At 37.8% G+C, this 24,939-nt stretch overlaps 1 protein-coding gene across 6 annotated transcripts in view; it reads left to right on the plus strand.

The window, feature by feature from the left end:
• The window catches only part of LOC126248576 (ester hydrolase C11orf54 homolog), a 110,337-nt gene extending 89,816 nt beyond the window's left edge, over positions 1–20,521 (plus strand). For all 6 annotated transcript variants that reach the window (XM_049949720.1, XM_049949693.1, XM_049949701.1 and 3 more), the window contains exons 6-8: positions 6,081–6,177; positions 10,217–10,383; positions 19,977–20,521. In XM_049949720.1, coding sequence (XP_049805677.1) covers positions 6,081–6,177; positions 10,217–10,383; positions 19,977–20,150 — 438 coding nt within the window. In that variant the 3' untranslated portion in view covers positions 20,151–20,521. The remainder of the gene's footprint in view (positions 1–6,080; positions 6,178–10,216; positions 10,384–19,976) is intronic.
• The last annotated feature ends 4,418 nt before the right edge of the window (positions 20,522–24,939 follow it).

Consider the following 24,939-nt stretch of genomic DNA (forward strand, 5'->3'; position numbering starts at 1 on the left):
ACAAGGAGACCCTCCAGGGTGGACATAGTTATTCTGCATGCAGGTCACATAGGCAACAGGGGTAGGTGAGCAAAAGTTAAATGATTTTAAAAAGGAACAATGGTAACACAGTGCAAATGTGGTTAGTAAAAATAGACTGACATGGATACATGTTACAAAAGAGACAGAGGTTGAAGGCATAAAGTTGTCTGCCCTGTAGGAGATGCTAACTTCAAGAGACCAGTGACAGACTGCCTAATTAACCATTTGCCCTGGAAGAGATAGGAGGTACTCCAGTCCATGTTGTGACTGACAACTGAGGTTGTACAATCCTTCCCCCTTCTGGAAAGATCCATGGTACATGGCCGAAGGAATCCTATGAGGGGCTTATAGACTCAAGGGTAACAGAGTACGGTTAATGTTTTTAGTTTGCTTTACATCTAAGTAGTATACATACGAAAAGTTGTTACATGGAATAATTTTCTGGCCTTTACAGTAGCTGGGTTAGGCAACATGGGACAGAGACATGAAGTGCTAAGGAGAAGCCATTTCTGAAATACTTGCATGACTAATATTAGAGAATGCCCTGGGGAAAATAATACGAGTTAATAAGGCATTTGGATTCTGAGGGCTAAACATGACAACCAAAATGTTGATTTAACTGTATCAGTTAATGTTAATCGAAATTATAAGTAATAGAGATCATACAAAACAGAATCAAAATGTAAATATGTATGCATTCAGTAGAACACATCCAAAGTAATGATGCTGTTAGAAGTGGGATGAGTTTTAAAGATTAGTTATGTAATCTTAAATTCATAGTACTTTTACATGAAACAGAAATTCTCAGTAAAACTGTACTAACAGCACAAAATGTACCTCTACATCATCAGAACCCTTCAGCATTATAGATCCCATAATATAAACAATACTTCAACAAAGTCCATAAAAAAAAACGAAAATCTGTTTACTCATAGCAGAAGAAAATTAAAAACTGTGAGCAAATACTCAGAACTCATGACAATATACATCAGTACTCAAAATGAGCTTAGAACGCATAACACAGCTATTATGTAAAAGATGAACTTTGTTATAAATGAAAACAAGTATTAAAAACATGTAAACATCATCTTCAAAAGTAGTGAGCATGACATCTCCCTTAAAAAACAACTGATCCAATCCAGTAAAGGTGTGAGGTGAATAGCAAGGACTGCAGTAGTAGTTACAGTATATAATGAACATTCATTTATTATTTGGTAAACAACAACAAAAATTCAACTGTTACCATTGACTATTGTAGAAAACATTCTTCAACCTTGCAGTAGCAACAGGTAGTGGACGGCTGCTGCACTTGTGCTGCCAACTTCACAGTCTTCCATGATGATGGCGCCCCTGTGTAGTATTCATTGTGCTAAAGTACCACAGTAAGCATTGTTGAAAATGAACATAATTCTTGAAATGAACTGCCGATTTACAGTAAATCGTTAAAAACTGTCACTGAATCACAGAATGATATCCCAGATGTGAAATTTCGATAAAACTCTGCACATTGTGTGAGTTATAAGTTCTGCTAACATGTCTGCAGCACATTTTTGAATACAGATCTTGGTCGTTTCATAACCTACTGCAGAATGTCTATAATGGCTTCCAGCAGCGTATCTTTTATAAGATTACAATAATTAAGACTGAAGTTATCAATTGTTGTTTGCTGGAGCTTTGCAAGTTACAGTTATTAATTTACATTCTTGATTATTTGAATAGTGGAGAGAGATTTGTTTGACCAAGGACTTCTAGATAAAAAATAACTCCTATTAAATTACTGTGGATAAATACCAAAATATAGGATTTTACTTCACTATCAGTGATTTTTGTGAGAAATGCTAGTTACTGTGGAGTTAGATTAGAGCAGGTCTTGCTAACATGTTCGCATCATTAACTGTATAGATACTTCACTTACTTATGTGTATTTTTGATCTACTTTATCTGAAAGTTAGTTATTGGACATATGTTTACACACAAACACTGACAATGAAGTTTTATGTTACTGTAATTTTGTAATTAGTAGAGTTCTTAGGTAAACTAGTCACACCAAAGGATTCTAATTAACCAAATTAATGTAAGGGATAATAAAGTTTAGTTGGCTGAGCTATGACATAATATTCAAAATTTTGGGTTCTGTGCACATGCTACATAAATAATACTAGTGAATATATTTGCAAAAGAATAAAAATTTTGAAGGGAAAAAAAACGTAAGTGGGGAACAAATCCACCTGCTTTGTTACGAATGGCTGTACAGAGTGTACAATAAAGATACAGTGATGGTAGAACAGGAAGGAAGATCACTGTCATTATAACAGAATTAGATAAGGCAAGAAAATATCATGAGGCTTAACCATAGAGAGTATGTCCCTAGGTGGCAGATTAAGGAATGCTCGTCAACGCCCCCTGACTTTAGAAGGCAGGAGGGAAATAAAATACTTTCCATTGACCAAAAATGCTGAAGAGAAAACTCCAATAATGAATCCACCTACAGTAGGCCCAGAAGGCCAGTAGTGGATAAAATTACAAGCCTTGGGAAGAACGGATATAATGGAAGACAACCCAGCAATTCCCAAGGACTAAGACTTGGTGCACTCAACATACAGATACTGATAGGGAAGGTGGAGGAAGTGGTGATCTCATGAATGTGAGGAGACTGAATATTTTAGGATTGCCAGAAACCAAATGGAAGGGTAAAGGAAGTAGAGATTTTGAAGTGGACATAGGCTGTATTGGTGTGGGAATAAATAAGAAGGAAAGCACAGAGTGGTGTAGTTATGAGAGGAGGGTTGAAAGAGGAGGTGAAGGGAATAAGTAGTAGGATAATGAATGTCAGAATGGGGTCTACCATCAGAAGTGGAGGTGTTGCAGGAGATGTGAACCTTGCACTGAAGATGGAGTGACTACATGTGCTGGAAAAAAGACAAGTGTCCTAGAGACATCTATTTCTGCACATGGGCATTGTTACCGTTCACTTCCCAAAGTATGGGGACTCTGCAGATGAGTATGTCCACAAAATGGGTGGGTGTGGGGAGGGAGGCAGTGCTCAACTAAAGGCAGTTGGGGAACTGCAGAAAATCCAATGGTACCTGCACATAGTCGTGTGGCAGGCTTCCAAGGAAAGTGGGTTGATGTTACCAAGGAAAGAGTGGAAAAACCACAGAGTCTATTGGTTAGTGATCATCATCTCAATAACCTGTAAACTATAACCTAGGTGACCAAGTATGGATTTTTGTACATATGCATGAAGTTGGACTATTGGAAAAATGAATTAAGTGCTGCTTTGGTCCATACGGAGCCTATGCTGCTTGTCACATAACCTATAAAGTTGAGGATAGTGTTCTAACACTGATGAGACCTGCATGGCAATCACAGTGTGTGACAAAGCATGCTGGAATAGTTTTACTTCCCCTCTTGTTTTGCCATCTGCCTCCTTAAAATTCATTTTTTCATTTCCTACTAATTAACATTAACGTACATGAGTATAATCTGCATTTTCATAAAAGAGGAACGTTGGCCCTCAGTTTTAAAGAATATAACACCAGATCTAATTTTGTGCTTAGTTTTAGGTATGTAATTGATTTTCTAAATTTATTTCGACTATTCCTAGTTAATACTTTGTTATGGTGTGGAATCAGTAATTGTTTCATAACTTAAATTCTATTGTTGACTTATAAACAAATACAAATCCTGTACTAATTGTAAACATCTGGAGGAACAACTAATAGTATTCTTAAAGGATCTGTTTGGCTCTGTTCAAAAACATGTTAGCAAAGCCAGCTGAAAATTAATTCCAAAGTAATTAACAACAATATCTGTTTGGCCTAACTCTTGTAGTAGAAGAAACTGTTAAAAAGATGGAATTTTTTGATGTATTTAGTTAATTTAATCAGTTAACTTTAGATTGTAATTTCTGTAAATTAAACATCAAACAATGTATAGTTTCATTGCGCATTATTGTGAGGATATATAAGGGCCTGATTTTTCATCCCGAGACAGTCAGTCCACGCCTGAGTTTCAGACAAGAAACCTGTGTTCGTTAGAACAACAATACATCAACTTAATGTGAAATAAGTGTTACATCAATAGGCTCTGTGTTAAAACAATGACAGTGTCTGTTCAGTTTATTTGATAGACTGTGAATGTGTGTTTACTATTTTACTGCTCGTAGATGTTCAACAGTAAACTATTGTAGCAGTATGTGGATGTTTGCCAGCAACCTATTAATGAGGCTTATCGAAAGTTAAACAATAGTGCACTGGCCATATAACTGTGTAATATTGGTGCAGGGGGTGGGGGGTGGGGGTTGGGGGGGGGGGGGGGTGGAAACGGTGAAAGTAAAGAACTGTGAAACACAACTGTGCACCTTTTGGCTACATCATTTACAGTAGTCACTACTGCATTTCCACCCCACCCCCTTTTCTTTTTTTCAGCCAGTATCACAACGAAGTACATTGATACCAAGGACAATCAATGAAGAAATAAATCAGGTGAAAGTCACAAGTGCCTCCATAGAAGTAACTCTATTTGAATGTCACAGTGGCAATGAGAACATGAGAAATTGATTAGATTGTGGGAATCAACCACCACTACCATAAGTCCACTCTGAAAAAAAGTGTACGGCCAAACTTTCAGGAAACATACCTCACACACAAAGAAAGAAAATATGTTATGTGGACATGTGTCCGGAAATGCTTACTTTCCATGTTAGAGCTATTTTATTACTTCTCTTCAAATCACATTAATCATGGAATGGAAACACACAGCAACAGAACGTACCAGCGTGACTTCAAACACTTTGTTACAGGAAATGTTCAAAATGTCCTCCGTTAGCGAGGATACATGCATCCACCCTCTATCACATGGAATCCCTGATGCGCTGATGCAGCCCTAGAGAATGGCGTATTGTATCACAGCCGTTCAAAATATGAGCACGAAGAGTCTCTACATTTGGTACTGGAGTTGCGTAGACAAGAGCTTTCAAATGCCTCCATAAATGAAAGTCAAGAGGGTTGAGGTCAGGAGAGCGTGGAGGCCATGGAATTGGTCCGCCTCTACCAATCCGTCGGTCACCGAATCTGTTGTTGAGAAGCGTACGAACACTTCGACTGAAATGTGCAGGAGCTCCATCCTGCATGAACCACATGTTGTGTCGTACTTGTAAAGACACATGTTCTAGCAGCACAGGTAGAGTATCACGTAGGAAATCATGGCGGTGAATCGAGGAAGTACAGTACATACTGAAGAAACTAAAATGAGCTCTAACATGGAAATTAAGCATTTCCGGACACATGTCCACATAACATCTTTTCTTTATTTGTGTGTGAGGAATGTTTCCTGAAAGTTTGGCCGTACCTTTTTGTAACACCCTGTATAGTGAACAATACTGTATACTGTGAGTTGGCCATTGTGGTGTAGTGCTTGTAGCTCTGAGTCAATGGTTGGATTCATTGCATTCTGCTGTTACTTTAACATACTTGATTTCTAGAAAGTTCTGGGTGTTACTTTGTTGTTGTTGTTATTGTAATCAATCTGGAGACTTATTTGATATAGATATTCTCACTAATCAATCCATTGTGAGCTTCTTCATCTCCAAACAACTGTTGCAGTTGTGCTCTCCCATTAAAATTTCTCCACTGTCAAATTTATGATCCCTTGGTGCCTCAGGACATTTCCTATCAAACTATCCCTTCTTTTAGTTAAGTTTCAACATCAATTTCTTGTCCCCCTGATTCTCACAGCATTAGAAATGTGATGAAACATAAAGTTAGGTGAGCAATTATGCACAGAGGAAGATAAAATAACAGAAAATGATGTTTCACAAAAATCACAAAATAAATGGCTTGAAGGCAAGATGTAGTAGGTACACTAGAAATTATGAATTAGAAGTGAAGCTGAAATAAAAGGCAAAGTGGAAACTTGCTTTTCTGTCAAATAACATGAGACATAAATTGAACATACACTACATTTCCAAACTTCATGTACTTTTAGATATGAATCATTCATGCATTTGTATGCTGTTTTTATGTGTGATGCTTCATGCTTACAACTTTCTTTTTTAGGTCCTGAAGATACATTGCAAGAAGAGAACAGGAAAGTTTGACTTTATAGCCAGCATACGAAGAACACTTACCAAGCACTACAGTGACAAACCTGTGGGTATGTTTGAACCTTACAGCATTGCACTTAATGTCTTTCCACTTCTCTAAAGATGATCTTTAGTGAAGAGTTGGAGAGAGGGAGAGGGAGAGGGAGAGGGAGAGAGAGAGAGAGAGAGAGAGAGAGAGAGAGAATCTTCATGTTTTGCAACATAAAGACTGTTCCATAAAATTTTGGGCATGCAGACACATAAATTCAGCTTCTTCTTCTAATATTTCAGCTGAATACCAACCAGCCATCTCCAGAATGAACTGAAGGGACTAACACACCAGCACTTGCTCCGTCCTTTTAAACCCAAGGATGGATCCACAGTGTATAAGGCCAAAGATACACAAGGTGCCAGAGACATTGATAGGTGCCAAAGGGGTGTAACATATGCATGGAAATTAAATCTATGACTGTGCATTCGTTCCACGCAGTGATATCGAGGTGTCATGGAGAGCTGCATAATCGCGACGTCTTTGTGATTTAATTACAGAAATTGCCAGATTCCATGATTTGTCCAAGCTGAAGATGCTATCTCTATTAATTAAATTCATCACTAACCGAATTTCAATTGCTTCTTTCACTACTGAGTCCCAGAAAGATGAAGTCATGGCTAAAATTTTGACATTATTGTACACCATAGTGTGCCTAGTGTCAATAAAGTGCTCCGCCACCACATATTTATTACGTTGTAAGAGACGAGTGTACCTGCAGTGCTCTGTGCATCTCTCCTGGACTGTAAGTGTCATGTCTGATGTAGGAAAGGTCGCACTCACAGGCTTCCGAAGCACCAAATCGTCATTAATGGAACCCAGGAGTGCTGCAGTCTTTGGTGGAGGGCGAAAAATCACTTTTAATTTGTGTTTACTGAGGATCTGTCCTGTTTTCGACAAAAAGCTTCCCATGTATGGCAGGAAAGCCATGGATTTAAAACTTTCCATGTCTTCATTCGCTTTTCTTGTGCCCACTGTCGATTTCATTTGTAGTGCCGTGCGTATCTGCTGTGGAGAGTACCTACAGGCTTCAAAAACTCTTCTCAGGTGTAGAAGCTCATCCTCCAAACTGCTCTCATCACCAATGATGTGTGATTTGTGTACTAGAGTTCTGAGTACACTCATTGTCTGCTAAGGATGGCAGTTTTAAATCCATGGCTTTGCTGCCATATGTGGGAAGCCTTTCATCAGAAATAGGACAGATCCTCAATAAACACAAAGTGAAAGTGATTTTTCACTCTCCACCAAAGACTGCAGAACTCCTGGGTTCTGTTAAAGATGATTTGGTGCTTCAGAAGCCTGGGGTTTATAAGATACCCTGTGAGTACGGCCTTTCATACATCAGCAGACAATACTTATAGTCCAGAAGAGATGCACAGAGCACCAAGGTACATATGTCTCTTACAACCTAATAAATCTGTGATAGCGGAGCACTGTATTGACACTGGGCACTCTATGGTGTATGATAATGTCGAAATTTTAGCTACGACTTCATCTTTCTGGGACTCAGTAGTGAAAGAACCATTTGAAATTCAGTTGGTGAAGAATTTAATTAATAGAGATAGTGACTTCAGCTTTGAAAAAATCATTGAATCTGGCAATATCTGTAATTAAATCACAAAGATGTCGCAATGATGCAGCTCTTCGTGACACATCGATATCACTGTGTGGAACAACTGTGCAGCCATAGATTTGTATATGTTATACCTCTTTGCCACCTATCAATGTCTCTGGCAACTTGTGTATCTTTTGTCGCATACGCAATGGTTCGGTCCTCAGGTTTAAAAGGACGGAGTAAGTGCTGGATCGTTAGTCACCTCAGCTCACTGTGAAGATGACTGGATAGTGTTCAGCCGAAATATTAGAAGAAGAAGCTGAATTTGTGTGTCTGCATGCCTGAAATTTTATGGAACAGAGACACAGACGGTTTTACTCACAAAAAATGTGTTTTATTTGTGTATTCAAATTTCCAGCGATTTCTGTGAGAAGAGAGGTTAGTTAGTTTCATGTTCCATGGATGATTTACTTGATAAATCGTAAAGATGTGGAACAAGGCAGTTTACATCTACATATACTGCCACATATCACAAATTATTTTGTAAACGTGGCTACAGGCTGATCATTTGCAAGCATTTTTTTAAAATGTCATACAGACATTTTATGTCTTGGGCTATTGATCAAGAATTTTGATTGCAGCATTGTGCACCTCTTTTTGTGGCTAAGAAAACCTTAATGTGGTATAATGGATGCCATTTTTTTCTGGAATTGTTCCTTATGAACTGTAGTGGATTATTTACAATAAACTTTTGATGGAACACATATGCTGTGGAGCAGTAGTCAGAATGCCTAACTCTTTAAACAGATGTCTACAAGATGATCATGGGTGAGCACCACATATTATTATTATTATTATTATTATTATTATTATTATATCACATTTTTGAAACATGAAGACTTTCTTTCTTAAAGAGGAGTTAACCCAGAATATTATTCCATATGACATTATTGAATGAAAATATGCGATATATGTCAACTTACTGATTTGTCTCTCACCAAGATTTGCAATGATTCAAACTGTAAATGTCGCTGAACTAAGTTGTTTTAGGAGTCCCAAAATTTGCTTTTTCCAGTTTAAATTCTCATTGATATGGACACCAAAGAACTTTGAAGTTTTCACCCCTTTTATTATTTCCTCACCATATTTTACACTTATGACTGGTGTAGCACCTCTAGTGTGCACAACTGAACATGTTGTGTCTTTTTAAAATTGAAGGTGAAACCATTCACAGAAAACATGGCAATGATACTTTTAAGAAAATTGTTTACCATTTCTTCTGTTGCTGTATGTATGCCTGGACTGACACATTTTTGAGAAACAACAGCAGACTTAAAATTGAGCCTTGGGGAACCTATACATGATTTCTCTCCAGTCAGAATAATATCCTCTGACTACGTTGGGTTGAATTACCAAGCACAACATTCTGCATTCTTTTTGAAAGATACGGCATTATCCATTTGTTTGTTATTCCATGAATCTCACAAAATTACATTTTATTTTGGAGGATACTGTGATTCACATGGTTAAATGCTGCAGACAGGTCACAGAAGATTTTGTTATTCAATGCTTGTAAATTTTGATGAGTGAACATGGAAATGACAGTCTCAGTAGAGCACTTCTTCTGAAATGCAAACTATGATTTACTTAGGATATTATTGCTGCCCATGAGAGATTCCATTCTAGAATACATCATGCTCTCAAAAATTTTGGAAAATGAAGTTGGTAGTGAAACAGGTTGGTTGTAGTTACATTTCTCGTGTCCCCTTTTTTAACAAAAATTTTAACATACACATACTTCAATCTCTTTGGAAAAATGCCTTGAGTTAATGATGCATTACAAACTTCAGAGAAGACATGGCTTATTATACAGCCAGTATTATGCTATACTATATGTATATTAATTTAAACCCTCAACTTTTCATATTTGTGTGTTCATGCTACTTAAAAGTTATGTTGCTATTGGCTGACTGCATCATATGTCCTGTGTTCTAAATATCTGCCATCATTGGCTGGCGAGATCATGTGACATGAGCTTTGATTGGCTGACAAAAGCACATTGTGCAACACAATCTCAATTTCAGTGCTTTGGAAGCTAGTGTGCTGTATTTGGTGGAATTCGTATTTACACTTTCATAATACAAAAATATGCAATGTACATGTTGCCGCACATCAAAGATCTTTTCAAAATGCATTGTTTTGTACGGGGCTTCATTTTCTAATACCAGGAAGTTCTCTACTGGTGTATAAAACCTTTATCTTTCAAAGGATTGATAAGTTGCACAGTTCTGATGGAAAGTAAATTTTCACTTAACACAAAAAAATGTACTTTTACACAGGGTATAGTGTATTAACACCTTGGAAAAAGTATATTTTTAACCAGGAAATACCTCTATTATAGGCCTTCCTTTTATTATGCATGAAAAAATTCTTAATGTGAAGTATTACGATACTGAATATTATTGTTCATTGATTTAATTATAACACTGTCTCCTTTTTTGTTTAGGGCTTGGAGGAACTTTTCTTTTAAAACAAGGAAAAGCTAAACAGCACATCATGCCAGATTTCTCAACAGTGCCACTCCAGTCTGATGAAGATGTTGAACATTGGTTGAAGTTTTATAACATGTCAGCTCCACTAATTGCTGTAGGAACATTAATATCAGCTGATCCGGTTTGTATGAATTTTACGCATACTCATGTACTAAGTATTGTATAATTTTAAAATTTATGAATGCTCTCAGACAGTGGTTGTCTTAACTTATAAAGCTTCTGACTACCACTGAAACAGAGCTGGCCAGATCCTCCTATCTTCTCTTTATACACACATGTTAATAATTAACTTCTTAAACTTTTCGTTCAAGTATCTAGAAAGTACACGTGTAGTGTTTACCTGAATTTATCAAAACTTTAATCAGGCTTTTCCTCAATTAAATTTATTATTCATGCTGTTCTTTTCAATATACTGATTTCTTTATTGTAGTTAGTTATGCTGAAAATCAGTTAATTAAAAATTATTAATAACTGAAAACTTTCCTACAGTTTGAGATAGGAAACTTTGACTGAGCTAATCAGTCAAGTTGAGTATGGCAACACCACTCATTAGAAAGACTGGAATTCCAATCTTGGAGCAGCATACTTCAGTTTCTGTGAAATTAATTAACACAAGAAATAACTGTAATTAAAGTTCAAATACAACCAAAATTACTTTCACCATTTGTACCATTATGTCTGTTAGATTCCAGACATTACCACTACACCTTTGTTGTCCTATTTTTTCCAAATTAAATGATACCTTTCACTAATTAATTAAGTCACTAATTAAGAATTTGCTGTAATTCAAATAACTGATTATAAATCTAAGGATGATGCCTGTACTTGTAAATAGGTTATCTCCAGCATTGATGTATAAAGTGGTTCCATTATCTTTTGCATTTTCCTAAATTACTAGGATTGTGAATTACAATGCGATCACATGCTGCTGTCTCATGGCTGAAAGCTTTGATTTTATTTTGTCTTTATTTAATTATATTAATTTTTCATTCAGTGTGTCTCACATACGCCACATTCGAGCACGAATGGCAATATTTATTTATTTGGATTTCGTTGCCTTTAATTGTACGTGTTTTATTATGCTAAGCCTTCTTCCTAAATGTGTAAGGCATTTTTAAAATGTTCAAATGTGTGTGAATTCCTAAGGGACCAAACTGCCAAGGTCATCGGTTCCGAGACTTACACACTACTTAAACTAACTTAACGCTAAGGACAACACTCACACCCATATCCGAGGGAGGATTCAAACCTCCGGCAGGAGGGGCTGCACGATTAGTGACATGGCGCCTCTAACCTCTAATGGCAGGCATTTGTAAAACTGTTTCCTTAATACACAACTAGCACTGCAAAGATGGTGCTTCTACAAACTGATTATAAAATGTACATACTCATTCATAATTATTCGTAAATGAATATGCATGTGTCATTTAGTGATACAAAGAAATTTGCAGAGCAATAAAACCAGTAATGGTTTGTGGAGTTGAAGGGACCAGACTACAAAGGCCATCAGTCAAACGAGTAATACAGGAGAAATTTGCAGAGCAATAAAACCAGTAATGCAGGCCCATAATCAGTATTTATGGAAACTGCCACTAACTGCATGCCGTAGTATCAACTCAAACAAGCTTCAATATTTTCCTGGGGTATGGTGTTTGAGGTAATTTGTGTCCAAGTGCTAAGTACTGTTGTCTGCCTCTGGGATTAGTACATTCAGTGTATGATGTCTCATGTGCATGGGCTAGAAAGAGAGGCATCAATATTTTTCATGCAGACAAAAAAGCATTGAACATTCCTCACAAGAGTGCGTTGTTGAATAGCACCATCAGAAAATCACCAAAAGGTGGGTACAGTTTTGAGTTCAAGAACTCCCCTGATCCAAGCATTAGTGCTGATAGAATCTACAATTCATAGAAGCCAGAATTATGGATTATAGCCAAAGGCATCACTCTACATATATAATGACAATGGATAATGCACTCTAGGCTACGTCAACTGCTTGGTAGAATACAAATTTAAGTGTCAGACTACAAATCCAAAGATGAGCAGTTGAGCTTCCAGTTGGTCGTAGAATTTTTTCAGTTATCACCAGCCTGAGACACTGTGCACTCAACAAGCAGTTCCCACTGAAATGTTGTTCAGCACACTGATTTGCTGCCATTTCTACATCTACATACATACACTGCAAGCCATCATATAGTGCACTGTGAAATGTACCACTACTAGTCATTTCTTTTCTTGTTCTACTCACAAATGGAACAAGGGGAAAAAAGCTGTCTATATGCTTCTGTATGAGCCCTGATTTCTGTTGTCTTCTCTTTGCAGTTCTTTGTGAAATGTGTGTTGGCTCATGTAGAATCATTATGCAGTCAGCTGCAAATGCTGATCTCAAAGTATTCTCAATAGTGTTTTTTGAAAAGAATGTCACTTTCCTTCCAGGGATTCTCATTTGAGTTCACAAAGTATCTCCATAATAATCACAAGTCAATTGAAACCATCTGTAATAAATCTGGCAGCAGGCCTGTGGATTGCTTCAAAGTCTTTCTTTAATCCAACCAGATGGGGATCCCAAACACACTAGCAGTTCTCAAGGATGGGTCACATTAATGCTCTATATGTGGCATCTTTCTGCAGATAAGCTACACTTCCCTAGAATTCTCCCAATAAACCAAAGTTAACCATTCACCTTCCCTACTATTGTGTTTATGTGCTCGTTCCATTTATATCGCTTTGCAACATTATACATAGATAGCTGATCGAAATGACTGTGTCAAGCAGCACAACACTAATTTTGTAATTGAACATCACAGGATTTTTTTCCTACTTATTACTTAGATTTTTCTACATTGAAAGCAAGCTGCCATTCACCAAAGTAAATAGGAATTCTGTTTAAGTCATTCTGCATCCTTCCACAGTCTCTCAGTGACTGTACTTTCCCTTATAATATAGCATCAATACCAGACCGACATAGATTGCTGCTCACCTTGATAGATCATTAATTAATTTAGAGAACAAAAACAGTTATATCACAATTCCCTCAGGCATTCCTTGTGATCCCCCTGTCTCTGATGAACTCCTGCTGTCCAAGACAAAGTATTTCGTTCTGTCATTGTTGTGGTCTTCAGTCCAGACACTAGTTTGATGCAGCTCTCCATGCTACTCTATCCTGTGCAGGCTTCTTCATCTCTGAGTAATTACTGCAACCTACATCCTTCTGAATCTGTTTAGTGTACTCATCTCTTGGTCTCCCCCTATGATTTTTACTCTCCACACTTCCCTCCAATACTAAATTGATGATCCCTTGATGCCTCAGAATGTGTTGTACCAACCGATCCCTTTTTCTAGTCAAGTTATGTCACAAATTCCTCTTCTCCCCAATTCTATTCAATGCCTCCTCATTAGTTACATGATCTACCCATCTAATCTTCAGCATTCTTCTGTAGCACCACATTTCAAAAGCTTCTATTCCTTCCTTGTCTAAACTATTTACTGTCCATGTTTCACTTGCATACATGGCTACACTCAATACAAATATTTTTAGAAGAGACTATCTGACAATTAAATCCAGACTAGATGTTAACAAATTTCTCTTCTTCAGAAACGTTTTTCTTGCCATAGCCAGTCTGCATTTAATATCCTCTCTACTTTGACTATCATCAGTTATTTTGCTCCCAAAACAGCAAAACTCATCTACTACTTTAAGTGTCTCATTTCCTAATCTAATTCCCTCAGCATCACATCATTTAATTTGACTATATTCCATTATCCACATTTTGCTGTTGTTGATGTTCATCTTATATCCTCCTTTCAAGACTCTGTCCATTCTGTTCAACTGATCTTTCAGGTCCTTTGCTGTCTGTCAGAATTACAATGTCATTGGCAAACCTCAAAGGTTTTATTTCTTCTCCATGGATTTTAATTCCTACTCCAAATTTTTCTTTTGTTTCCAGTACTGCTTTCTCAATATACAGATTGAATAGCATTGGGGATGGCTACAACCCTGTCTGACTCCCTTCTCAACCACTGCTTCCTTTTCATGCCCCTCGACTCTTATAACTGCCATCTGCTTTCTGTACAAATTGTAAATAGCCTTTTGCTCCCTGTATTTTACCCCTGCCACCTTCAGAATTTGAAATAGAGTATTCCAGTCAACATTGTCAAAAGCTTTCTCTAAGTCTATAAATGCTAGAAACATAGGTTTGCCTTTCCTTAATCTTTCTTCTAAGATAAGTTTTAGGGTCAGTATTGCCTCCCGTGTTCCAACATTTCTATGGATTCCAAACTGATTTTCCCCGACGTCGGCTTCTACCAGTTTTTCCATTTGTCTGTAAAGAATTCGTGTTAGGAATTTGCAGCCATGACTTATTAAACTGATAGTTCTGTAATTTTCACACCTGTCAACATCTGTTTTCTTTGGGATTGGAATTATTATATTCTTCTTGAAGTCTGAGGGTATTTTACCTGTCTCGTACATCTTGCTCACCAGATGGTAGAGCTTTGTCATGGCTGGCTCTTCCAAGGCTATCAGTAGTTCTACTAGAATGTTGTCTACTCCCGGGGCCTTATTTTTACGTATGTCTTTCAGTGCTCTGTAAAATTTTTCACGCATTATCATTTCTCCCATTTCATCTTCATCTACGTCCTCTTCTATTTCCATAATATTGCCCGCAAGTACATCACCCTTGTATAGACTGTCTATATACTCCTTCCACCTTTCCATTTTCCCTTCTTTGCTTGGAAGTGGTTTTCCATCTGAGCTCTTGATATTCGTACAGGTGGTTCTCTATTCTCCAAAGGTCTCTTTAATTTTCCTGTAGGCAGTAACTATGTTAACACCTACTGATGTAAGCCTCTACATCCTTACATTTGTCCTCTAGCCACCCCTCTTAGCCTTTTTGCACTTCCTGTCGATCTCATTTTTGAGACGATTGTATTCCTTTTTGCCTGCTTTATTTACTGCATTTTTGTATTTTCTCCTTTCATCAATTAAATTCAATATTTCTTCTGTTACCCAAGGATTTCTATTAGCCCTTGTCTTTTTACCTACTTGATCCTCTGCTGCCTTCACTATTTCATCTCTCAAAGCTACCCATTCATCTTCTACTGTATTTCTTTCTCCTGTTCTTGTCACTTGTTCTCTAATGCTCTCTCTGAAACTCTCTTAAACCTCTGGGTCTTTCAGCTTATTCAGGTCCCATCTCCTTAAATTCCTACCTTTCTGCATTTCCTTCAGTTTTAATGTACAGTTCACTACCAATAAATTGTGGTCAGAGTCCACATCTGCCCCTGGAAATGTCTTACAATTCAAAACCTCATTCCTAAATCTCTGTCTTACCATTATATAATCTATCAGAATACTTTCAGTGTCTCCAGGCCTGTTCCATGTATACAACCTTCTTTCATGATTCTTAAACCGAGTGTTATCTATGATTAAGTTATGCTCTGTGTAAAATTCTACCAGGCGGCTTCCTGTTTCATCCCTTACCGCCAATCCATAATCACCTACCGCTTTTCCTTCTCTTCCTTTTCCTACTATCAAATTTCAGTCTCCCATGACTATTAAATTTCCATCTCTCTCCACCACCCGAATAATTTATTGTATCGCATCATACATTTCTTCAATCTCCTCATCATATGCGGAGCTAGTTGGCATATGAACTTATACTACTGTAGTAGGGGTGGGCTTTATGTCTATCTTGGCCACAATAATGCGTTCACTACACTGTTTGCAGTAGCTTACCCGCACTCCTATTTTTTTATTCATTATTAAACCTACTCCTGCACTACCCCTATTTGATTTTGTGTTTATAACCCTGTATTCACCTGACCAGAAGTCTTGTTCCTCCTGCCTCCAAACTTCACTAATTCCCACTATATCTAACTTTAACCTATCCATTTGGTTCAATTATTTAAAAAATGTTGACGCCACTCACATATCTGGGAATCTGTTTTATATGTTCAGACCTCCATTAACAGTCTGCAGTGGGGCACTGTGTCAAACACTTTCTGGAAATCTAGGAATATGGAACGCGCCTGTAGTCCTTCATCCATCGTTCACAAGATATCATGTGAGAAAAGCACAAGCTGAATTTTGCATGAGCAACGGTTTTTAAATCTATGCTGATTTGTGGACAGAAGCTTTTGTGTCTCAAGAAGTTTATTATATTGAAACTTGGGATAAGCTCAGTGTAGAATGGAATGTAATAATGTTTGATTAAGATACACTCAAGAAGTCTGCAGTAGTCCAATGTTAAGGATATTGGTCAGTAATGTTGCAGGTCCATTTCTTTACTGTTTTTATTTACCTGTCTTTTGGGACTTGATGCAGTCACAATGCTGTACAGTACTCTCTGTAAAAATGAATTGGGATTCCATCTGGACCTGGTGACTTATTTGCATTCAATTCTATTAGTTGCTTCTCAACACCAGGGATGCCTCATCCAATGTCCTCCATACATGAGACTGTGCAGTGGTTAGACAACTGCATTTCTGTATTATCCTTATCATTGTAACTATAATCTATCATAGATCCCTCAAATGAAAAATGCTGCCAATTCTTGGAAAAAAGCGCAGGTAACACCTGTCTACAAGAAGGGTAGTAGAAGTGATCCAAAAAACTACTATCCAATATCCTTGGCATTGATTTGTTGCAGAATCTTTGAACATATACTGAGCTCAAACATTCTGAGGTGTCTTGAACAGAATGACCTCCTCAATGCCAACCAGCATGGATTTTGAAAACATCAATCATGTGAAACCCAACTCGCACTTTCTCATGTCACATACTGAAAGCTGTGGATCAAGGCAGTTAGCTACATGCTATATTTCTTGATATCTGAAAAGCATTTGACTCAGTACCACACCTATCCTTATTGTCAAAAATACAATCATATGTGGCGTCAAGTGAAATTTGTGACAAGATTGAGGACTTTTTGGAAGGGAGGATGCAACATGGTTTCTTGGATGAAGAGTCATCATCAAATGTAGAAGAAACTTTGTGTGTGCCCTAGGGAAGTGTGTTGTGGCCCTTGCTGTTCATGACCTAGCAGACAGTATTAATAGTAAAACCAGGCTTTTTGCAAATGATGTAGTTACCTGTAATGAAGTAATATCAGAAAGAAGCTGCATAAATGTTCAATCAGATCTTTATAAGATTTCAAAGTAGTAGAGAGACTGGCAACTTGCTTTAAATGTTCAGAAATGTAAAATTTTGTCCTTCACAAAACGAAAAAAAAAAAGTAGTATCCTATGACTATAATATCAATGAGTCACACATGGAATTTGCCAACTCAAATGCATGGGTAGGGACACGAAATGGAATGGTCACATAGATTTAGTCATGGGTAAAGCAGTTGGTAGACATAGGTTTGTTGGTAGAATACTGGGGAAGGAAGTACAGTCAATCTATAAAGGAGATTGCTTACAAGTCAGTCATGTGACCATTTCTAGAACATTGCTCAAGTGTGTGGGATCCATACCAGGTAAGCCTAACAGGGGATATTTAATGTACACAGAACAGGGCAGCACAAATGTCACAAGTTTGTTTAATCCATACTGAAGGAACAGAACTGGAAGACTCTTGAAGACAGACGTAAACTATCCCAAGAAAGTCCATTAACTAAGTTTCAAGAACTGCCTTTAAATGATGACTGTGGAATGTACTACAACCTCCTATGTATCAGTCACATGGGGATCATGAAGATAAGATTAGAATAATTACTGCACACATAGAGGCATTGGAACAATCATTCTTCCCATGCTCCATACATGAATGGGACAGGAAGAAACACTAATAACCGGTACAATGGAATGTATCCTCTGCCATGCACCTCATGATGGTTTGCATTATATATATATGTAGGTGAATAATTTCATAAATGTGAAATTTAAAATTATAGCTTTCCTTTTGGTGTCTTTTATTGCCACAGCAAAGTAGTCAATGGGTAACTGTATAGAAGCCTTCAACTCACTTAGTGATTACATGTAGGACTGTAGCTTTAATGGGTTCTTGGCAAGATTTTTCGACAAAGTATTGGGATGGAAGTTGTGTGCTTTAATGGGTTCACTGTAGCTAGAAGCATCTTCAGTGTCACGTCAAGTATATACTTCATGAGTGAATAAGTGCTCGTAGTTCAACTAGCACGAGCCATCCAATTGTGCTGGCAGATAGTGGCATACTTGCCAAATTTTCCCAACATTGTACCAACAGATGAGTAGAAATTCCCATAAGTACCACAAGGATCAGCTGTCCATTGTCATGTGCCTGTGATACATTGTTAAGACTTGTCCCTTCTTTATGTACTTCTTGCACACGTATTCACCACTGCAGTAGCAATATGATTATTGTGGACTATTATTTTATAATACAATAGTCAGAGATTAATATTGACCAGCTATTTATTATTAAGAAGTTTTAATGATGTGAATTTGTTGAGTTCCCTGGCTTGCATAACAGTTTCACTTGCAACAGTTACCGCTTGGTATCATTGATACACTACCTTCAGCACTCCTCTAAACATCTCGTAGATACAACTAACATGACTATTCAGAAGACACAACTATTCTTCAGTTCGTATTTCTAGCTTTTTTTTTTTTTTTTTGTTAGTCCTGCTTTTAGTCCCATGTCATTTATTCCCTTTATGATGATGCAACTTCCACCAAATTGACTGTATAGTACTAAGTTTTTATATGAGTAACATTTTATCATTTAAACAGAAATATCACAATTCTATAGTGACATTCAAATTTTATTATAGAGAGGAATTTTAAATGTTGTAAGTTTGTATAAACTCCTCTCAAAATATTTTTTCACCAGATGCATACCTGTGAACATGTTTGGACTGAGATTCAAGGGCAGCAAGAGATTGAAAAGAAGGCTGAGATGTCACTGTTTCAGCCTCTTGCACTCTTCATTGGTGGCCCTCCTGAGTTCATCATCAAGTTTATGAGTGGTGTTTCTGTGATGACAGATTGCAAGTTTAAACTGGTCTCAAACATTATCAATCGAGTTTGTGTGTCAGCAGAGACCATAGGCCATTTCATTTGGTTGATTCTTGTCCCCTGGATGATGAACTGTTCTGTCCCAATTCTGCACAGCTGCTCAAATTACTTCCCATATTGATGCGAGGCATCCAGTGTACCAGGCCAAAACATGACTGACACACCCCCGTGCTAAACTCTCAGGGCATTGTGCCTGAGGTAGGCATTGGTACGTTTGCACACTTCTGTGATGATTGCCTAGCATTAGATAAACCTTTCACTCTTCAGTGAAGAGTACCTGATGCCATGGTGTTGTTGCCAATGGGCAACCTGTGCGAGACAGATATTTTAACATTTTATGTCTGACAGTAATGGTTGTATATTCAAATGATGTTGCTGTGGTGTACGCCAATTCAGCTGCCAGCTTCCCAGTCTGACAACCCTTCTTGCAATAAAGTGATGATGCGTGTATGGTCTCAGCTTGACATGAACCTTCAGGGCATGTAGAGATATAAATATTGTTCATAATCCACATTGTCCCATCCATAGTTGGAGACACATTTTTTTCTACTGAACTGTACTAAGAATTCAGGTTTACTTCTACTTCATTATATAGGTGAGTGAGATTTCCACTGAAAAAAGCTATACAATATATAATGGAAGCACAAAACATTTTTTGAGCAGAGAGAGAGAGAGTGAGTTTTTTTATAATATGTTAATATGTGTATTTTTTTACAGGGTTTAGATTTACGAGTGCAACATTTTCATAGCTTCAGTCATCATGGAGAAGGTGGACACTACCACATAGACACAGAGCCTGACACAGTGGAGTATCTGGGTTATTTTTCTGTGGCTGAATGCATCTATAGAATTGACAGACCAAAAGAAACCCACATGGTTGGCAGAGACTAGTATGTAACAGTAATCATTTCTGAGAAACTGTGTAGTAGGCAGTTGCAGGATATGGGGCTCTCAGTAGTAATGAAATGTTTTATAAGTACTACAGTGACAGCCTTTCATACCACAAATTAATAATATTCAGCCATGAAATGTATTTTGTTTGCAAATGAATGGGTTTTGGGAATAGAGACAAAAGATTGACTTTAGCCTGCAAAAGCGAAAAGTTTTTGCTGTGTATTAATGTTTTTCAGTGTTTCATGAAGAAATTGGACTATGACTTGTAAAAAAATAAATCAGAAGTGTGTATTAATGTTTTTCAGTGTTTCATGAAGAAATTGGACTATGACTTGTAAAAAAATAAATCAGAAGTGTTTGCAAATGTATTTTTATCTGTTTTGTTTTACCATGAATAGTACTTTATGATACAAGAGCTACATACATTGAAGAACACTGATTTAATCAAGATTTTGGTACAAATATTTTACCAGATTTATTTAGTGCTCAAGCTGTCATAAAACACTGCTTTAACTAATTGCACCAAAATTTAAGTTTCAGATGGGCACCATGATGAAAGTAGATGCTTACATCATTTGCTGTAGGTTCATTTGATCAGTATGTGCAGGGTGATTATATGTGATTGACATGGTTTCAGCAGTGTACTGTAGCTACTTTTTGAGTAATATCTCAGAACTTTGCAGTCATACAGGAAAGCTTTGTACCTTTTATTTTATTACAGAAGTTAGGAAGCACTCGAAAAGCTCATGTTTGCCTTAGTCTGTTACGACAGTGCAATGATAAAGTCTCGTAAAGATGCATCAAGTGCTAATTTCATTCAACAATGTTAGCCACAAGCTGCATATACCAAGAGTAAACCAGTGAGCCAGTTGACAGCACTGAAGGAACAAGTGAGTATGTGTGAATGATCATTCTACAGAAGTTGATGAACATACAATAATCAAACATTTGGGAGATCTTACAGAACAGCATATGAGAGAGATTGTTTCTTTTGTGAAAAACTTTTAATTAGTGAGAAAAGACATTTTTTGTGAAAAAGCCATGAACAAATAATATGTGTGCATATGAGACACAGAAAATCCCTGTACTACACTGGTGCAAGTCCACAACCTGCCAAAATTTACTATGCCCTGTGAAATCTTGTAGTTTAAAGTTCACAGCCCCTTCTTCTTGACAGAATAAACTATTTAAGTAGACATGTCTGAACAGGACACATTTAGAAACTGATATTTCATCTGCTAACAAGATAATGCTTCACCCCATTTTCATCTCAGTGCTCATAAATTCCAAAACAGGGAAGCTGTTGGATATATCACTGTGGTGGCAGTGATAAAAAAAAAAAAATTCTGTCAAGTTCTCTATGCTAACCTGAAACAAGGAATATACAATTTTAATCATTACCCAAAGCATATATGTTGGTCTTTGGTGTACCAACCTACCTATGCTGATGGCATGTTTTCTCTTTGTTGGTTTTTGTGTGGTAGTTCCTTGCTTACTTTCCACTGTCAAAGTATCTTTTCGTAATCATAAGAATACAGTCAGTTTGTTGGGTGATTTGTGTATTACCCCTTGTAATATGGAAGAATCCTATAAATTGGTGATCCCTCAAATACAAAGGAACACAAAAACCCCAATCATTGTAAATTCTAACAGTACTTTGCATCATGACTTCAGAGGGGTTCAAATGGAAAAACAGTTTTTATGACTACAAGAAGATCTGCAAAAGCAGATTAGTGATATCCAAACTCAAACTGAAACATGCAATATTTTATTGCCAGAAGCAGGAGACAAGACTGTAAATATAACAAGCAATTCACCCACCAAAATCAGCACAGTTTCCACATCGCAAATCAAATAGCAAATTCTGAAATTCCTACCACAGAAACCAGAACTGTGGATTGCAACATTAGACGTGGGGTTGCACAAAATGCTCTTACTAGTTATCACATAAAATTATTTGCGGCAGTTAACAATTAGGTGCCTGAGCAGTTATAATGGTTTCAGACATTACATTAACGTCGTCATCACAATAGCAATATCTCCATTTGAGGGACGCTTTAGTCAGCTGTGTGTGTAAATCAGTGGACCAATGCATGTGACTGTTATTCCACTTTGAATGTATCAGTGATGGAATACCATCATAATTCTGGTGCCCCCTAAGAAGCACTACTGGTGCCACCTTAGAAACATAGTTTAAGAAGAAGAAATGTTGGATGCAATGCTATGTCATGTTTGGCTAACACTGTTACCATTACCAGTAAAGACTTCCACGGAAATGTGTGAGGAAGGTGATATTAAGTCTTTGTTATCAATAGCAGACAAAGTTCACGCTATGATAGAACAGGCAAATATTTCGGCAGTAATATGAGCAACTAACTACATCAGCTCAGGTAAGACTGGTGTTATATGATATGAGCAGTAACTGAATATTAATTAACAGCTTCGAAGCAAAGTGAAATGGACACACTTCAGAAGTAGTTTTTGGCACTGACAGTAAACAAACAGATCAGCACCACGCAAAGTAGACAGTCACTCATTCTTTTGGCAGAACAAAGTGGTTGGCCAAATGGCAGAAGAGAAATGTGATCGTTCAAATGGCTCTGAGCACTATGGGACTTAACTTCTGGGGTCATCAGTCCCCTAGAACTTAGACCTACTTAAACCTAAGTAACCAAAATATAGCACTCACATCCATGCCTGAGGCAGGATTCGAACCTGTGACCATAGCGGTTGCGTGGTTCCAGACTGTAGTGCCTAGAACCGCTTGGCCACCCCGGCCAGCGAGAAATGTTCCTCAGTGTGCTGGGACCACAGGCACCTTGGTAGTCAGGCTGGCAGGTGCATATCTCCGTGCGCACTCCCAAATGGCCTCAGCAGCCTGTAGTTGTTGCAGCAGGCCATGCTGTTCCCCGAAAGCACCAACTCATAAATGAGGGAACCATCATTAGTCCTGGAAGCACTGTCAGTGACGTACAAAATTAACCTAGACACAGCACATAGCAGTAATAAATCAAGACTACAGCCACACAAGCAGCAAATCAAGCATGTTTGTTTACATTTTCATACCATTTGTATATGATGGACAGGCATGTAAACTGTTGCTTCCTCATCAACTTGGGTTGAGGTGTAAGTACACTACCATACAGACAGAACCAAGTTGCACCAGGGGATGCATCTCTCCACCCTAATGCAACCAACAGCTCACTCATTACACATATGGTGAACATGAAGTAACTATTGACTTGGGTTTCAGTTGGAAGTTCTGGTATAGATTTGTTCTAGCAAATGTTATTGAGCTAATATGGGGAGTGGATTTCATTCATCACTAAGAACTGGGAATAAGCCACCATACAGCACAGATCAAGATAGCCTGTGAGGTGGCCACAAGAGAATAGGCAAAAGTGCTACAAATGCCACCACCTCACTCTATAATTATGTTATACCAAAGGCCCGACAGGAAGTTATCAGCCACATTGGTAAAGTATTGCATAATATGGTGAACCATTTTAAGACAAAACCTGGCCAATCAGTCTGTCAACAGCCATGGATATTGGCACCTGACTGTTTTTCCACGGCAAAAGCAGAATTTGAAGAAATGTTACAAACACATATCTTACGCAGATTTGATGGCCCATGGGCATCACTGCCATCACCATTATATCTAATGAAGAAGAAAGATGGCACCTGGAGGCCCTGCTGAGATTACCACACTCTGAACACACATACCACCCCTGACTGCTGCCCAGTCCCTAATGTAACAAATTTCACAAATGTGTTAGCCAGAGCTACAGTTTTTAGCATGACTGACTGTAAAAAAGCATATAACCAGATTCCTGTGCCAGGAGGAGACATCCCAAGGCCTGCAGTGTAACACCTTTTGGTCTTTTTTACAAATGCTGTTTGGTCCAAAAAATGTCACCAGGCAGGATTTTGTAGATGAAGTACTATGGAGACTGAGGGTTTTTTTTCTCTTTTTTTATTATCTAGATGATATTTTGGCACCTTCCCAGACAACAGCACTACATGAGAAACACATTCAGCAGGATATAGAATTACAGTTTGATAGTAAATAAAACAAAATATGTTTTGCGCCAAAAGCACTTAACATTCCTTGGTGGCTTTGATGGTTTAAAATAAGGTGGGAGAAGGGACCAAACTGTGAGGTCATCGGTCCCTAAACATTCCTTGGTCGTATGGTTTCTATGGCAAGTATCTGTCCACGCAAGAAGAAGATAGAGGTCATTAAAAATATTCCACATCCAACTGCTTTTTAGCAGGTAAGAAGATTCCTAGCAATCATTAACTTCTAACACTGACATCTGCCGGAAGCAGAATACAGTGGGCCAATGTCTTCTACAGCAGATACCAGACATGCCTTTGAAAAGGTAAAATACAGCTTTCAAGAAGCAGTTCTCTTGTTTCACCCAGCCCACAATGTGCCATTAGCAGTAGTGATAGATGCTAGCGAGCAGGCTACTGGCGCAGCCATGCATCTAATTATTGAAAAGTGTGGAAACTTTTAGATTTAGAAGCGCACACCAACTGGAGTGCATATGATGGAGTCACTGACCATCTATGAAACTGTGCAGCACTTCGGCCCTTATACAGAGGGCAGAACATTTGTGGTCTGCATGTATCATAAACCAATTATGCCTGGTTTTAAGAAACTCAAGGTGGGTTGTTCCCCGAACAATTTCACCAGCTAGAGTTCATTGGTCAATTTACGACAGACATAAGACACATAAGAGGGGCAGAAAATGTAGTTCCTGATTTTTTTTCTTTAGGA

The sequence above is a fragment of the Schistocerca nitens genome, chromosome 1 (genome assembly GCF_023898315.1).
Source record: "Schistocerca nitens isolate TAMUIC-IGC-003100 chromosome 1, iqSchNite1.1, whole genome shotgun sequence".
Lineage (NCBI taxonomy): Eukaryota > Metazoa > Arthropoda > Insecta > Orthoptera > Acrididae > Schistocerca > Schistocerca nitens.